The following is an 18,609-nucleotide window of genomic DNA, read 5'->3' as shown; positions in this document are numbered from 1 at the left end:
CCAAGACCACATCGCTGTCTGCTCCTCACCGCGCCAACGGACACCGCACGCAACTCCTCCGGAGGCCAAAACACACACACACCATTGCAACACACACACACAGCATTAACCACCCCCCCCCTCAAGACCACATCGCTGTCTGCTCCTCACCGCGCCAACGGACACCGCACGCAACTCCTCCGGAGGCCAAAACACACACACCATTAAACCCCCCCCCCCCGAGCCCACATCGCACTCTGCTCCTCACCGCGCCACCGGACACCGCATGCAACTCCTCCGGAGCCCAAAACACACACACAGCATTAACCCCCCTCATATACATGTGCTTTCTACTGTTGTTGTTTTACAAATACACTTTTCTACAAACTTACATAACATTCACATGACATTACAAGTTTACAATACAACATTTACACATACTTATTCACGGTTCACATCCCGGGCAACGCCGGGTCTCTCAGTAAAATACTTATATATTCTCTTGAAATAGGGTCATTTAGTTTAACCCTTTGGCCAAAGCGTACTGTATATATATATATTGTGGCAGGAAAGCTTTGCGGCAGGGTCAGTAAGACAATTAGGCAGAGGATTAAGCTGAACCGGGTTGGTTTATTAACCAGCAAACAAATAAACAATAGGGACACTGTCCCTTTAAGGCCAAAAGAAATGATAAAACAAACACCTATTCCCTATAGGGAAACTGACTCACTGTCTCAGCTCTATCTAATGGCTCTGGACAACTAAACTGGTTCCCAGTCTAAAACATATAATCTTGTGCAAACAAGCAAACAAACAGTCTTTTATATATTGCAGAGTGTTATTTATAGCTTATCTGATTGTAGGGGATTCCTATCCCAGGGTCTTTGGGTCGCTCCTTCAATCCTTCAGGTATGCCAGTCCCGGGGAACAGGCTGTGTCCAGCTGGTAGCCATATTTTATCCGGGGATTGGGGTCCCAGCTGGTCCCAGCAGCAGAGCTCCTCGCAGGACTGAAGGCCCAGTATAGCCAAGGTTCTTCCTAGCTGGGAGAAGTCTCTCTACCCACCTGGGGAAAAACTAACTCTGTTTGTGCAGGCGACTTCCTGCCTTTTAAACCTTCAGTTTCTCAGAAGTCCTTCCTGCTTAATTAGCTACAGGTGCAGCAAGCTCACAGAGAGAAACTTAACCTCCTGCATACTGGAACCTATTCACTCTGCTAGCTCTAGTCCATATGGACAGTGACTCTGTCACAATATATATATATATATATATATATATATATATATATATATATATATATATAAAACAGGGTATGTCCCTGTATGAGACGTGTTCAGAGGCACGCAATGGAGACCATTTAAAGTGAAACTTAAATGAGGCTTTATTGCACCTGTTGCTTTAAATACAGCAAACATGTGAAAATCCGCAAACAAAATCTGCTCCACTTTGGCGTATATTTACACTTGTAGTCCAGCCCTCTTTAACTGCGTGGTTAACTCAGCGATTCACCAGCCCAAATCATAGAGATATATAGATATAGATAACAGTCTTATAAGAAAGTCTCATCTGTCTCTTGTAGTTGTAGGGGGGAGGCTCCTCTCTATCCTGGGTTGCTGCCTTTTCCTCAGGCTATTTCCGCATTCAGGTTTAGAAGTCTTATTTGTCAGCTGGCAGTCTTTTGGCAGCTCAATATATCTCTGTGTTTCCTCGCTCAGTCCCACTTGTGAGACTCAGGGATCTCTGCTCCTTCTGCTTCCTGGGTCAGCTCAGCTCACGTGTGAGCTCTAGAAGAATCTCTCCTTCCTGTCTCAGAGGCAGGCTTTTCTGACACCTGTAATCAGCCAGGTGGTGTTGGTTAATTGTCTACCAGCAGTTAACCACCACACTGCTGGATTAGAGGCACATTTTTGAACAGGGATAAGTCCCCTGTTACATACCTCCCCTGTTTGTGGGAAGCTCGGGCTTGCCACGGCCAAAGTCCATCCTTCCACTCTCATTCGAGATCTTCTGTGACTTAAATGAGAGTGGATGGAGGAAGAGAACCCTCAGTCCCAGTGGGATTGGAGCCCTTTCTCCAGTTTATTTGTGTCTCCTCCCGATGGTGCTTGAGCTCAGCACTCCTCAGTCGCTCGAGGAGGACTTTTTCCAAGTATAGTCTTTTTCCTGAGTGCGTGGTCATGAGATTTCCCTTATATTGGGCACTCATTTTTTTGCAAATAGACTGTATGGCGACAGTTGCAGAGCGGTTAAGATTAGCCCATTGAGTTTTCCGCTCTTGAAGCTGTCTTTCTGAACTTTCTCCACTCAACGGAGTTGCCAGTTCAGCTTCTTTGGGATTGAGTTGCAATTCCACCTCCATTTCCTGAGGACGACCTATCTTCTCCGCTTCACCAGCTAAGGATTTTTCTGGATTTGATTCGGTACCTACAGTATAGCTTTTGTGTTGCCTGTTGGCCACCTGAAGGTTTTGCTAGTGCTTGCTTGCTTAGGACTTTGCAACCTTGTTTTTCAGATGAGCCGTGTTCCCAGCTCTCACTGTACCCTTTTTTCTATGTATTTTTGTGGCTGTGGGATACTGATGCTTGGTCAAGGTCAATACTTGTCCTTGTAGTACTGTAATCTCATCAGCAAGAGATCCCTGGTTTTTGAGGGCATCTTGCAAATCTCTTCTCAGGGAATTTATCTGCTCACGTTGTTTTTTCTGAGCTTGTCTCAGCGCCTCCTTCATATTCTGGAGTTCTGTGAATTTTATCGTCAAGGTTGCCGCTGCATCTGTTTTCTCCTTGGTGTACTGACTCAAGGGGATGGAACAGCCTCTCTGCCTCTCTGCCTCTCCAGCACTTGCTCCAGTTTCTGGGCCTTCTCCCGCTCCCTCTCATATAGAGTCACCTGATCTCTAAGCTCCGCCTTCAGCGAGGCTCTGGTGACATGCAGCATGGCCTTTAGCTCCTCATACTCCTTTGTGGGGACGCACTGGGTATTCAGACATTCCTGCAGCCCTTGTTCCTCTTTAGCAGCCTGCAGATTTTCTTCCTGCAGAGTTTGCTGCTTCTCCTCGGCATTCTGGAGGTGTGTATGCAGACCTTGTAGTTGGTTCTGCAGTCGGTGCTCTGCTTCAACCTTTTCACCTTCCAGAAGTTTCTTTATTTTTTCCAGCTCGTGGAGCTTTTCATTCTTTCCATTGACGTGGTCTGTCAACTCAGAATTTTCTTTTTTTGTCTTAAATGTTCTCTTTTTTCAGTCTCTGTAATATTCAGGGCCTCCTTGTAGTCCACCTTCCATTTTCACACCTCCGCTTGGAGACGGACTGTCTCCTGGCTTGAGACATCCATCTCTAGGTTGAGGGTCTGAAGCTCCTTCTGAGAGACTTTGAGATCTATATTAAGATTAACAATAGTTTTTGTTTAATTGTCCAGCTCCTCAGCGAGACTGTAAAGTTCCTTTTTGGAGACTTCCAGTTTGGTGCGGCAGCTGCCGATCTCATGGTGTGAGGCATCCAGTGCTGTGCGGAGTGTATGAACCTCCTTCTGGGATATGTCCACCTCTGTCCAGACACTGTTGACCTCCTGGTGTGAGACATTCAGTTCTATGCGGAGAGTGTGAACCTTATTCTGAGAGACTTCCACCTCTCTATGGCATTTGTGAACCTCTTGCTGAAAGACTAATCTCCTTTAGTGCCTCTTCATACTTCTGCTTCAGAATAGCAATCATTCTATCTGTCATATTCTCTAGCCTGCTGTTCCCATGCTTGGCCACCTGGACTGCTGCCACTCTCAATGTCTGGTTCTAGCCTGCAGTACCTATACTTGCCCACCGGGAGTGCTGCTGCTAAACTAAGGAATATTCCAGACTCTGATACCTGACACTTCTGCACCTGTGCTCCACCTCCCAGCCTGCCTATATAAACCTCCCTTTCCTGTTCCTCTTTGCCTGTTTATACTGGTTCCTTAGCTTCTGCAAGGTTCCTGTGTTTACTGCTGTGCTAGCTATTGCTATCCTCCTGTTCCAGTTTCCTCGTTGCCGACCTCTGCTTGTTTCCTGACTTCGCTACCTGCCGCCTGCCTCGGACCCCTGCTTGTTTCCTGACTTCGCTACCTGCCGCCTGCCTCGGACCCCTGCTTGTTTCCTGACTTCGCTCCCTGCTGTTCCTGCCACTGGGATCCACTTCAGCCGAAGTCCAATCCTTGACACTATCAGATTGACTCTGCTTTCCATCCATGGTGGTAATAGTAGCCTTTGCTGTATCTAGATCTGCCCTTAGATCCTCCAATTCGGTTCCAGATTCAGAGTACATTGCGAGAACAGTCTTCTGTATCTCAGAATTATCTTCCCTCTCCAGTTTCAAATGTTCCCGGAGCAGATCACAGTCATGCCTGGCAATTTTTTTTTTTTTCCCCCAAACTTTTTTATTGTATTTTTCAAGACATGGACATCGATGATATATCAAGTCAATTCACATAGGAGTGCCAAACATCCTGTTTTCCTTTACAATACAAAGAGTCAGAAACCTAGATTATGGATAAACTATGTGGTTTCACAGTGTCTATAAGTTGCTAAGATGCAAGTGCACTCCCTTAATTTAACTTAGGGGGTTCGACTTTTCCTTATTCAAACCCATTTAATCCATGAGAAAAGGGATAGCTGGAGATAAGGATAGAAAGAGAAAGAGGAAAGGGGAGAGTGGGAGGGAAAGAGGGGAGTGGGGAAACCTCAAAGGGGAAGGGGGTGGGTGGGACAAGGAGGAGAGGGCTCATACTGCCCCCCCCCCCCACATCTCTTCCCCCCCGACCCATGCTACATCGCACTGGACCTTTCCACTATCACCCTGGGGGTCTATTCTTTGTGTATAGATTCTCTACTATTCTTAGTTCTCAGTCCATTGGTCCCACACCTTATGATATTGTTCCACTTTTTGGCTGAGAAGAGCTGAGAGTTGCTCCATGAGCTTTACCTCATTAATTCTTCTAATTAATGTGCGTTTGGATGGGGCTTTGATTTGTTTCCACGCCGCCGCTATAGAGCAGCGGGCCGCGGTAAGGATGAATGAGACAAGTTTACTTTGGGAGGTTTTGAAGATCTTCAATAGGCCTGGCAAGAAGAAAGGACAGCGGGTCCATTCGCACCCCCACTCCTAGAAAATCCTGAATCAACTCCCGGATCATGTTTCAGAATTTCTGGATTTCAGGACAGGACCACCAGATGTGGACCAAATGTCCCCTCTGGCCACATCCCCTCCAGCAGAGGTCCGACGCCCCAGGGAAAATCTGGCTCAGCCTACTCGGGGTTAAGTACCAGTGAAATAGGATTTTGTAAATGTTTTCTTTTGTTGTAGTACAAATTGATGTTTTTGCTGCTGCTTCCAAAATATCCTCCCAGTCGTCTCTATCTATATCCACGTTGAGGTCTTCTGCCCATTTTATCATATAGTTATGGTTGGCGGCCGCCGCTGACGATGCTATCCCCGAATATATTTCCGAAATAAATCAAACCCCTCTGGTATAAACCTTTTCCACACAGCGTTTAAAACTTTGTTAGTTTTGGGAAGTTTGACGTTTGAGAGATCGTTGTTAGAAAGTATCTGATCTGAAGGATCTGAATACTGGAAGATTCTGGGTTAAGTATTTCTTTTGAATATCTTGATATGACAGGATCACCCCTTTATCCACCATATCTGCTACTGTTTTAATGTTTAAATCTTTAAATTTTTTGAAGTCTTTTTGAGAGCACCCCGGGGGGAACTCTGGGTTTCCAAATATTGGGGTTTGTAAGGATGGGGAGGAGGACAGATTATATTTTTCTTTACTTTTAGACCATATCTTCCAGGTACACCACATTGCACCAAGGCCATGCTCGCCCAGCAGCGTCTCTCCTCATTTCTGAGGCCAAATTATTGATGAAAGGGCGAGAGGGGCCATATGACAAGACTCAATCTCCAACCAGCAGCAAGACGCTGGATTGTTGTTCCACATTACTGCTTGTTTTAATTGGGCCGTGTAGAAATATTTAATTATATCTGGGACACCCAAGCCTCCACATTCCCTTGGTGCTAGCATTATTGATCTAGCTACCCTTGGCCTCTTGTTGTTCCATATAAATTGGAAGATCCGATTTTGGATATTTTTAAGTTCTAAAAGAGGGACATGAATCGGTAGAGTCTGGAAATTATACAGAAGCCTCGGCAGAATATTAATTTTTACTGATGCTATCCCACTGTACCTAGCCAAGATATCTGGTAATCATTCCATCTTTGAAGGTCTTTTTTAATTTTTGTGAAAAGGGGCTGGAAGTTACTTTTGTATAGGGATCGGTAGGTGTTCGTTATTTGGATTCCCAAATATTTGATATCTGAAGCTCCACTTGTAATTGAAGTTGGTTTGTAACAATTTAACTTTTGGGGCCGAAAGAGTTAAGTTCAGGGCCTCTGACTTATCGTTATTGATTTTATACCCTGAGATTTTTCCAAATTTGTCTAATTGGGATTGTAGATTCGGAAGGGATGTCAGAGGGCTGGCCAACGTTAATATTATATCATCTGCGAATAGGGAGATTTTATACTGTGTCCCTCCAATTTCAATTCCTTTTACATTTATATCATCTCTAATTGTTGCTGCAAGGGGTTCTATCGACAATGCAAAGAGGAGCGGAGACAACGGGCAGCCCTGCCTTGTGCCATTGTTAATTTTTATGGGACTTGAGATGCCTGGCAATTTTCAGGGCATATTCAGGGCTGGTCAAGGCATCGGCACTCATTCGTTCCGGCTCCGCTTCCCTGGTATAGTTGGTTGAGGGTTTCTCACTATTAGCACCGGACAGACACTTCTTTGGGTTACACGACTTCTGCCTTGGGCCCTCTGGACATTCTGTCATCTGCGTTATCAATCCTCCATTTTCTCTAGGCTGCGGGGCATCTCGGACCCCCTTTTTCTCTGTGGGATCTGCGGATGTGTCTGTTCCTTCCATGGTACACTGGCGACACACTTTATTCGAGCTCGGCTAGTCCCACGAATTCAGGTATACCCGGGTGTATTGAGGTTTGTGACTGTTTTCTGCCCGAGTGCATTGAGTTATTTTCCAGCAGGGATTGAAGCATTTTATTCCCGCTGGCTGCAATACTGCACAGTACATATATATATACTGCATTACAATTCATGAATTTATGCCATCTGGTAGACACGCGAAGCATTGCAGCCTATTAAATCCTAATCATTATCATTTAACAGATCAGCCGCCCATCAGCCAGGCATGAACCCAGGCTGGGAAGGCAAATGCAACGGGGCTTGTCAGAGGTGAGGAGCGGCGCATTCCAGGTATCTGCCAGGTACATACCGGGTATTTGCTCGAATAAAGTGTGTCGGTGCAGTAAGTGAAGAACCGCTTTCCTTTTTCCGCATTTTTGTTTTGAACGACTCCGTCCCATCAGGGATACTGGGGTCTCCGTCTGTTACGCCGGTGCTGCCCGCAGACCAGACCCGTTCCTTTCACTGAGGTGAGGAACGTATAGAAGCATGCACCCGCAGCAAAGGGAGCGTGTCCGGAGTGTGGTGATTTGGCGTTGCCAGGCCAGGTGTTATTTAGCTAGCAATACTTGCCGGTACCGGTGTAGAAATGCCGTTGTCGTTGCCGTTAGCCCGGGCAACATGGCGGCCGCGTGAGGTACTGCTGGGAGCCGGGGACGCCGAGGATGACGGGGAACCCCCAGAACCGCCGGAGGTGAGTGGCGCTGGCGAGGGACGCGCGCCACGGCAGCAGGGGTGGATATAGGAGCAGAGGAACCAGGGCGCGGACGCCGCGATCCCTGATTCCTCACAGTATTCCCCCCCCTCAGGATCGGCCTCAGGACGATCCTTCCATGGTTTTGATGGAAACTTCTCTCGGAAGCGTTTGAGGAGTCCTGGAGCATGAATATCTTTCAGGGGTACCCATGACCTCTCTTCGGGTCCAAAACCTCTCCAGTGTACCAAAAAGTGGACTTTACCTCTTGAAAGACGGGAATCCAGTAAAGCTTGAATCTCGTATTCTTCGTTACCCTATACCATCACCGGATCTGGTTTAGAAGTGTGGTCCGGAAAGAGGCTACTGGAGATGAATGGTTTGAGAAGCGAGGTGTGAAAGACATTCGGAATTCTCATGCTTTGAGGAAGTTGGAGTCGGAAGGAAACCGGATTTACCTGCTCCAAGATGGAAAAGGGACCCAGAAACCTAGGAGCCAATTTGATGGAAGGAGTTTTGAGATGGATGTTCTTGGATGATAGCCAAACCTTGTCTCCGATCTTGTAGTTAGGTGCCGGACGACGGTGACGATCAGCCTGGTTTTTGGAAGACAATGACGCTTTTTGTAGTGCGGATTGGATTCTGAACCAAGAGTCCTGTAAGAGGGCAATGTGCTCGTCTACGGCTGGTATTCCAGAGGAATTTTTAGAAATAGGTAGACGAGCCGGATGGAATCCATAGTTGATGAAGAAGGGGGTCTCGCGGGTAGACTCATTCCTGGAAGAATTAAAGGCGAACTCAGCCCAGATAAGTAATTCTGCCCAGTCATCCTGAGAATTCGAGACGAAGCACCTTAAGTATTTCTCGAGGGATTGATTAACTCTCTCGGTCTGTCCGTTAGATTGAGGGTGATAACCAGAAGAAAAGGAAGATGAGATACCCAGTCTCTTGGTAAAATTTCTCCAGAACTTGGAGACGAACTGTGAACCACGATCAGACACGATGGATATGGGAATCCCATGGATCCGAAAAATCTCTTTGGAGAAAATATCAGCTAGGGCGGGTGAGGAGGGTAAACCTTTGAGAGGAATAAAGTGTGCCATCTTGAAAAACCGATCCACTACCACAAGAATGGTATTCATGCCATTCGACTTTGGCAACTCCACAATAAAATCCATCGATATGTGGGACCAGGGACACTCCGGAATAGGTAAAGGTAAGAGGAGACCCTGCGGTTTCTGACGAGGAGTCTTGTTCCGTGCACATACCGGACAAGACCGAGTAAATTCAAAAATGGTCTTTACCATATTGGGCCACCAGAAAGTGCGACGGATGAGGTCCAACGTCTTCTTGAATCCAGGATGTCCCGCCGAACGGGCGGCATGTCCCCAATCCAGTATTTCAGGGATGAATTTGGATTCCACGTACAAGGAGTCTTTAGGAACAACCAGACCGATCGGGAGATTCTCTTGAGATTTGATGATCCTCTCCAGATTCTTCAATGCTACAGCTGCTAAGATTCTTTGTTTAGGAAGGATGGACTCAGTGGTCTTTTCTGATCTCTCTTCCGAAGAGTATTGCCGGGAGAGAGCATCCGCTTTGACGTTCTTAGTGCCAGGAATATATGAGAGCTCAAAATTAAATCTAGAAAAAAAAAGCGACCAGCGAGCTTGGCGGGGACCTAAACGACGGGCATTCTCAATATACAATAAGTTTTTATGGTCCGTGAGAATAGTGAATGGCTCTTTAGACCCCTCCAGAAGATGTCTCCATTCTTGAAGAGCCAACTTGACGGCCAAAAGTTCCCTATTGCCCACGTCATAATTTCTCTCTGCAGAGGAGATTTTTTTGGAGAAAAACCCGCAAGGATGAAATTTATCCTGGGAAGAAAATTTCTGTGACTGAACCGCCCCAGCCCCACAGTCCGAAGCGTCAACCTCTAAGGTGAAGGGGAAATTCGTGTTAGGGTGTCGAAGGATGGGAGCAGAGACAAAAGTTTGTTTCAGCGTCTCGAATGCCGTGACAGCCTCTGGAGACCAAGATGAAGGGTCTGCACCTTTTTTGGTCAGTGCCGTGATAGGAGCGACAATGGTAGAAAAGTTGCGAATAAACTTCCGGTAATAGTTAGAAAAACCTAAAAACCGTTGAATAGATTTGAGGGAATTGGGTTGTGGCCAATCTATGACGGCTTTTAGTTTCTCTGGGTCCATGGCCAAGCCTTTGTTGCAGATGATGTATCCGAGAAAGGAAGTAGTAGACTGATGAAAAATGCATTTCTCCATTTTAGCAAACAACCGGTTCTCTCGGAGGCGTGAAAGCACAAACTTCGTGTGGATGATATGATCCTGTAAGTTTTGAGAAAAAATAAGGATGTCATCCAGGTATACAATGACAAATCGATTAAGAACGTCCCGAAAGATGTCATTGATGAAGTCCTGAAAAACTGCCGGTGCGTTGCATAACCCGAAGGGCATCACTAGATATTCGTAGTGTCCGCTACGGGTGTTGAAGGCAGTCTTCTATTCATCGCTCTCCCGGATGCGGATGAGGTTGTATGCCCCACGAAGATCCAGTTTAGTAAAGAGGTTGGCCCCCTGAAGTCTATCAAAGAGTTCGGAGATGAGTGGGAGTGGATAACGATTCTTCACCGTGATATGGTTCAGACCCCGGTAATCAATACATGGTCTGAGGGTACCATCTTTTTTCTTGACAAAGAAGAATCCAGCCCCCGCAGGAGAATTGGAATGACGTATGAAGCCCCGCTTAAGATTCTCACGAATATATTCGTCCATAGCTTCGGTCTCGGGCAGCGAGAGAGGATAAGATTTGGCTTTAGGCAAGGTATAACCAGGTACCAGGTCAATCGGACAATCGTAGGAACGATGAGGAGGTAGAAGTTCAGACTGTGTCTTGCTGAAAACGTCCAAGAATTCGGCGTATGGAGAAGGTAACTCCCTCAGGGAACTGGATGTGTTGGCTAATAGAAAGGATGGTTGCTTGATAGACAAAGAAGGTTCCTCTGACCTTGACCTCCAGTTAATAGGGTTAGGAGAAACCCAATCGATGAGTGGATTATGCTTCTGTAACCAGGGCAAGCCAAGCGTGATAGGTGTTCCCGGGGCATGAATAACATCAAAACCCAGAGTCTCTTTGTGAGAATGAGTAGAAAGGGTGATAGGTCCGGTCTCTAAGGAGATATAAGCCAGAGTGAGAGGTCGATTATCAATCCCGACCAAGGCAACGGGAGAGTCCTTCCTGGAAAGCGGAATCTGATTTTGTTCAGAAAAGGTTTGATCTATGAAGTTCCCTCCTGCGCCGGAATCGATAAATGCAGCTGTGGAGTTGCGGAAAGTCTGTCCTGAAAGGGAGACGGGAATAGTCAATGTTTTGGGAAGTTCCCTTCTGAGAGGGGGACAAGGAGATTCAGTACCCAGAGAGCGCCCCTTCGTACTCACTGGGCTTAGTCGTTTCCCGGAGATGGTGGATGGTTACGGGTGCGCTGCTCAGAAGCTCCGCAATGATGGCACGACTCCCCAGTAAAGCGAAGTTGTCGTGACGGTGCCCGAGGTTGCTGAACTCCAAGTTGCATCGGCTCTGGAGCCTCCAGCGCCGGTAACGGGGAGAAGATGGGTCTCTGGGTAGTAGAGAACCTGGAAAAGGAAGCACGGAAAGGCGTAGACCGGGGAAGCTGACACTGAGCGCGGCGTACCTGAAGGCGCTGATCCATACGAGTGGCCAGGGAGATGAGGTCCTCCAGTAACTCTGGCCTGGCTTGAGAAGCAAGTTCATCCTTCAGAGACTCCTATAGACCTTTCCAGAAGATGGCGACTAAGGCCTCCTGACCCCAATGAGTCTCAGCTGCTATAGTTCTGAATTCCAAGGCGTATTGGCCCACAGGCCGATGTCCCTGTGTAAGCTCTAGCAGGGTATCAGAAGCAGTCTCTTGACGTGCGGGGGTATCAAAAACCTGTCGAAAGTCCCGTCTGAAGGCCGCGTAATCGCGGGTAATATCAGGGCGTAGTTCCCAGATCGGAGAGGCCCATGCCAGTGCATTACCTGTGAGCAGACTATATACGTAGGCTACCTTTTTCCGGCCAGTAGCATACAACTGGGGAGCCATCTCGAACTGGATCTCGCACTGGTTGAGAAAGCCACGACAGGTGTGTGGATCCCCTGCGTAGGGCCTTGGAGCCGGAATCTTCGAAACTGAAAATGAAGTGGAAGATAAGTCAGGAGGCCTCAATGAGGATATAGATATATGGTCCCTCTACTGACCATCCCACACTGGTGATGTAGCTAGGTTATGTATTTACAAATAACATTTATATTCTGAGCTGGCATATTTTTTTAAATAAATATCTTAACTTTTGAAATTTCTATTAACCTTAATTTATGGTTTTAAGCTATTCATTGATTTTTTAGCTCGTGCTTCATCTTCAAATATATTTTTGTCTGTTTTTTAAATTACTAAATATGTTCAAATACATCTGCCAATAGTATTGTGTACTAATTCTTTTTTCTTTATTTTAGAGTCACCGTTTTTTTAATTGTTTGTTACAATATGTATAAATAAAGTTGTTTTTAGTTTTTTTGTTAGGATGCATTCTCTGTTACCATGGAGCTCTTTGACTCCTCCCCGTTGCTTTGCGATTGGTTAAAACCCTTAATGGAGGGACCAATTAGTGACGCATGAGGGGTATTTAAGTGTCAATAGACTGATTAGTCTTTATTCCCTGATGAACAGACCCATGTGGTTTCGAAACGCGTTGGACTAAGAACATTGCGAACCCTCTATATCCCAGCACTCCCAGAGAACCGGTCCGGTGTCTTGTAGACTTGCGACGAAGTCTCGCGGTTTTGTGACGTCACAGACCCGGAAGCGCTCGACCAGGACGCCAAACAGCGTGTACCCCGCTGCTCCGTTACAAACGAGATCCATGCAGTGACGGGCATAACGCATACAAGCGGAGGTCTTTTCTGGACTGCTGGAGCTGCATTAGCCTTACCCTAAGGCGAGAGGCTGAAATACCAGCGTTTGGAGCTGAGATTCCAGGCCCTAAACCGAGGTTGTTGGAGCGAGAAGGAGAGAGCCACGAGACTATCACGGGCGTCCGTTGGTGCTTGGGTAACAATAACCCTGAAATGCTTGTTTAAATTTTATTTCATGTACGCACAATACTTACCTCCTTATTTTGGTTACTAAAGATATCATTTAATACACTATGAGCGTTGTGCGCTGTGTTTCTTGTTTTTTTGTTTTTTTAGGTGAGGACTCTTGTCTTGACAGGAGATCTTATTCCTGTGTTGGGGGCGGGTCTTCACTGCCAGAGCAGTGAATAAATTAACTTCGCCCGGCGCGCGCTGTTCAGGCGCGCGCCCGGGCAACATGGCGGCCGCGTGAGGTACTGCTGGGAGCCGGGGACGCCGAGGACGACGGGGAACCCCCAGAACCGCCGGAGGTGAGTGGCGCTGGCGAGGGACGCGCACCACGGCATCAGTTGTGGATATAGGAGCAGAGGAACCAGGACGCGGACGCCGCGATCCCTGATTCCTCACACCGTCTTTATTTGAAACTTCAGCAGGTTCGACTGTATTCGCCAGGCTTTTCTTGCAGTTGCGTTAACTGACAGGAATATTCGGTGATCTGCTGCTCCCACTCTCTCCTGCCGATCACTTTCGTCATCATAGAGAGCGGTCTTTTCAGTTTGTACCGAGTTCAGGCACCCCCACCATTCTTGGGGTGTTTTGTGGGTGTGACCCGGTTTGGGTTCCCCATAAGAGATATCTTCCTCCTTATCGGACCGGTAGGGTCACTCTTCCGTGGGGTAGGGTTCATTACAGGAACGCCACATCTTGTCCGCCATTTTGGGGCTATCAGATGTATTTTTCTTCCTGAACTCAGGAGGCGCTGTTGCAGCGGTTGTCACTGTATTCGATAGAACCCCAAATTGTGTTAGTCCTACCGGTGGGCATATTTTGCTTATAGAAGTCGTAGCTCTCACAGGCATCTCTGTAGACTTTTTCTTTCCTTTGGTAAATTTTACAATATTAGCAGTGCTGTGCATGCATGCACTCTCATCGTCTGAATAAGGCCTGAAGGGCGCTGATACACATTGCGGCCAGCAGAGATTGGAGATTTTCCTAAAACTCAAATACTGCATTATTGATTTTAAGGAGCCTTTCTACTCATGCACCAGAGAACATCTACCAGCAGCTTCGAGTGAGAGTTGGACTGCAGGGTCTGGAGGCTGAGTGACCAGAGTTGGCGGTGATATATTTCACACACTGCTTGATTTTAGAGAATATGGAATTACCCAGTATACCGAGGCTGCTAACAGGTAGTGCACACACTTTATGGCAACTTGATTGAAGAGAGACCCAGCAATGATTAATGAAACAATAAGCCTCCGGTATTGAAAACAGGGAGTTGGGTAATAGTAAGCCGGATAGAGGTACAGGGGGACACCTCCCTAAGGGGCGCCCCCAAGTAAATCACAGCCCGGCACTAACCGCCTCAATAATCTCCCTGAAATACCGCGTGGAGGTTAGGAGTACTCACGAAAAAGCCGTCCCTGTTGGTGCAGGGAATTCTGCAGCGGCTTCCTCCTCTGGTGTAGCTGGCGTCAGCGTGCTCCGCCGGAAATGATGACACAGGAAGAAGGGGGTAAGATGGTCCGTGGTTCACAGCAACTTCAGCAGCCAACGCATGGATGTCTAAAAAAACTTTATTGATCGCTAGCAGCAAACATCAGGCAACCACTCTAACATGTTTCGTCCAGGCTATGGACTTTTTCAAAGAGTGCTGATAGTGTATGGCAGCCAAATAGATATAGGGAGTGGTGAGTGTATGCCACCAATAGAAACAGGGAACGTATTTAAACCTCACCTGTGGTAGATTAATCATTAAAGTGGATAACTATCTCCCCAACAATCCCCATAGCAATGGCTGCACAACAAGGTATTTACAACATACACATGAAAAATCTTAAAAACAAAACAGAACATATAATGGATAAATTTAAAAACACAACTACTGATGTTTTAAGTTACCAGCATCATTATTATTATATAAAGCTATATCAATTAATGGAAGTATACAGATGTATAACAAAGGATTTCATATATCTAGTACTTATAAAATCTTTTTTGTACTTATAAAGCATTTTCAGTATCAAGATTCACTTTAAAGGGATATAAACATTTTATAAATTTATTCACATAATTCATATCCATGAATACAGTGGCAACCGCATGACAGACAGTAACTTAATATGTCACCTCCCAGATCACAATGTAATTGGGTGAACACTGTGAACCCACCCCAAAACTTAGCCATTACCCCATCAGGAAGTGTTTCAGTTCCCACTCCTGATTGATGCCGGCCGGATGGAGTGTGTTCAGAGTGTACACCCAATACATTTCCTGTTTATTTAATACCCCCTCTCTATGGCCTCCTCTAGCGTTACAAGGGATATGTTCAATTGCCATATAGGAAAAGTTGGCTATTCCCCCTTTAGGGCATCTGGAGAAGTGTCTGGGAACTGGATGAGACACATCATTCTTTTTAATAAGTCTGACATGCTCGGCAATGCGGGTCTTGACTGGCCGAATGGTTCGTCCCACATATAATTTTTTGCAACCACATCTCAAAAGATAAATGGTGTAGGATGTATTACAATTCAAAAATTCTTTAATAAAATATTTTTTTCCATTGATGTCAGTTTGGACAAATTTTGTACTATGAACATATTTACACATGGAACAATTTCCACATGCATAAAAACCTTTAGGAATACTACCAATTCTTTTAAGATCAGTTTTAGTTTGAAAGTGACTTGGCGAGAGGTGTGATGCTAGTGTCTTAGCCCTACGGAATGAAAATTTTGGTCCCTTCAAGGTAAACTCAGCAATATCCTTATCAAGGCACAGGGTGTGCCAATGTTTATGCACAATGTCGCATATAAGCTTGGATTGGCGACTATAAGTCGTGATGAATAATGGACTCATATCACTATACTTGCTCTTAGATTGTATGTACCCCTTATGATGTTTGTCTTTTTTCTTTTTATCGAGGATTCCAGGGCGATCCAAAGTCATAGCGTACTCGTATGCTGTCTGGATATCTGTATATTTGTAACCCCTGGCTTGGAATCTCTCAAATAGTGCTTGTGACTGCAAAGAGAAATTCTCGTCATCAGAACATATCCGTCTCAACCTTACAAATTGGGCCCTCGGAATACTTTTGATTAAAGATTGTGGATGACAACTTTTGGCTGACAGTAGTGTGTTTCGGGAGTTTGGCTTGCGAAATATGTCAGTTTGGATTAGCATGTCATGGTCTATGTAAAGGAGCAGGTCCAGATAATTGATGCAATTTATATTTTGTTCATAAGTGAATTTGATATTAACATTATTGATATTAAGTGTGTTTATAAATGCTACAAGTGATGATTCATCGCCGTCCCATATAATAATGAGATCGTCGATGAATCTTTTATAGTAAATAATTTGTGAACGATAAGAATTATTACTGTGATATATATATTGTGCTTCCCATAACCCCATGAATAAGTTTGCATATGATGGTGCAAAACTTGTGCCCATTGCAGTGCCTAATAATTGTAAATAAAAACGTGAATCAAATAAGAAATAATTGTGAGTTAATAAAAATTTAATAGATTCTAATAGAAAAGTGCAAAGTGAAGTGGACAGATGTGATAAATTTAAAAAGTGCGTGATAGCTAATAACCCGTGATCGTGATTAATGATGGAATACAGAGAGATCACGTCAAGGGTGACCCATCTGTATTCTTTTTTCCAGACCAGATCCTTTACATCTACCATGAGGTCCGTGGAATCCTTAATGAATGACGGTAATGCCAGTACCAATGGTTTGAGATAAGAGTCCACATACCGCGATAACCCATCTCCCAAAGATCCAATACCTGCCACTATAGGACGACCAGGAGGGTCGACCAGTGACTTATGGATCTTTGGGAGATGGTGGAATACCGGAATCACGGGATGTGGACTTCTCAAAAATTCAATCTCATGTTTGTCTAATGTACAAAGTATCTTTCCAAATTCAATAATTTCATCTAGTTGACTAATAAAGTCCTGTGTTGGATCCTTTTTAAGAAGTTTATACTGATCCGGATTCCCTAGCTGCCGTAATGCCTCCTGTTTGTATTGTAGGGTGGATAAAACCACAAGGGCTCCACCTTTATCAGCATTTCTAAACATGATGTCTTTGTTATGCTTCAAGGTGTCTAGTTCATGAATCTCAGTGTATGTCAGGTTATTGGCATGCATAGATGAGCAGGAGAAACCTTTAGATAAAATTTGAAGGTCTCTTTCTACCAACCTTTCAAATGCCGTAATGAAAGGCCCCCTATTGGCATTGGGGCAGAAGATAGACTTCTTTTTAAATCCTGAGGAGTGGATGCCAAAGAAAGGTTGGGAGAAAGCATTGATTTCTTCGCCTTGCTGCTCAAGTAATGCGTCCAAGTCTGATAATACACAGGTTTCCTGAAAGGTATCAAGAGAAATATTAGTTAATGCATCATTAGTAACAATATTAGGTAGTTCATCATCAGTATTGGGTAATACAACATCATTATCAGAGTCAGACAAGTTATTAGTTTGAAAATGTCCTCTTGATATAAAAAACTTTTTTAAGGATAATTTGCGAGTAAACCTTTGGAGGTCAATCACAGTCTGGAACAAGTGGAAGTCCTGAACCGGGGCAAAACCCAGTCCCTTATTTAGTAGAGATAATTGTGCATGGGAGAGTTCCACTCCTGAGAGATTAATGACGTTATTATCACACTCATCTATGTGTACTTCTTTCTTTTTGGTCTCCCGCGAGTTTCCACGTTTTCTCCGCGATCGTCTGGTTCGCGGCGTGATCGTGTTCCTGTGGATAAAAAAGAAGACGAAGAGGGAGCCTGTTCCTGATTTTTTGATCTGGCCCCATTAGATGTGATGGATGACCTGCTGTCGCTCCTAGATCTCCCATGGTTATCCCGTATACTCTCAGTAGAACCTTCAAAAGATACAGAGTGAGATCTCAATTCGCACTCTGAGTAGTCTGACTCCGCACCTGAGTTGTCAGCTGATCTTCCCTTTAAGATAGACTTATTAGGGTTGCTTTTAGACCATCCTTTGGATTGAGGTTTAAACCCCCTTGCTGTATTGGATCCCACATTCTCTCTTGTTTGAGGTTTCTGCCAACAATAAATTTGTCCTTTTATATAATCTACACGGTCTCGTTCGAACTTGCTGTGTTTTTTGTCACTTATTGTGTCCTCTATGGTCTCAATATTAGTCAGCAGGGTTTTGTCGTTTTTTATAAATTGATCCATTTTAGTAAATGGCTTCAAGTTGTTCCTCAAAAGGTTTATTTCCAACATTAATTGCTCTTTTTCTTTTGACTTCTGCTGAATGATTAGTTCCATTAGCTTTAAGGAACATTGGTTTAGAGTATCAGTCCAGTCCTGCTCAAATTGCATATTGGTAAAGCCAAATGTTGGTGTCTTTTTTATTCGCAAACCTCGTGGTATTCTTTTACATCTAATATAGTTGTTCAATGAGGTGATGTCCCACCATAGGCGTATATTCAACACCAACAGTCTTTCTAGCTTTACAAAGTAATGTGTGAGGTCTGAAGGCTCCTCACATATAACCTCAGTACTTTCATTAAACAAGTGGGCAGCTTTTTTTGAACGTTTGGCATTATCCCCGCATGCATTGACATATGTATCCACATTTGTATCCTCTGATTCAACATCAATATCTTCCATGGCAAAAAAACAATATAATAGTATTGAATTAAAAATAAAAATTATTTATTAATATCTTGTTAAAAACTCTCATGCGTTGGCTGAAGCCTAAGTGCAAAAAACAGTAATCCTTAAATTCT

At 44.9% G+C, this 18,609-nt stretch overlaps 1 protein-coding gene and 1 long non-coding RNA gene across 2 annotated transcripts in view; one reads left to right on the top strand and one right to left on the bottom strand.

Moving 5' to 3' along the window:
* Positions 1 to 18,609, top strand: part of LOC142465547 (uncharacterized) — a 77,911-nt gene that overhangs the window by 24,068 nt on the left and 35,234 nt on the right. The window lies entirely within an intron of this gene.
* Positions 1 to 18,609, bottom strand: part of LOC142465546 (allantoinase, mitochondrial-like) — a 124,729-nt gene that overhangs the window by 103,750 nt on the left and 2,370 nt on the right. Inside the window, exon 2 of the mRNA XM_075569537.1 lies at positions 11,773 to 11,894. Coding sequence (XP_075425652.1) covers positions 11,773 to 11,894 — 122 coding nt within the window. The remainder of the gene's footprint in view (positions 1 to 11,772; positions 11,895 to 18,609) is intronic.

Source organism: Ascaphus truei, chromosome 14 (assembly GCF_040206685.1).
Source record: "Ascaphus truei isolate aAscTru1 chromosome 14, aAscTru1.hap1, whole genome shotgun sequence".
Classification (NCBI taxonomy): Eukaryota; Metazoa; Chordata; class Amphibia; order Anura; family Ascaphidae; genus Ascaphus; species Ascaphus truei.
This window is presented reverse-complemented; position numbering and strand designations above follow the sequence as displayed.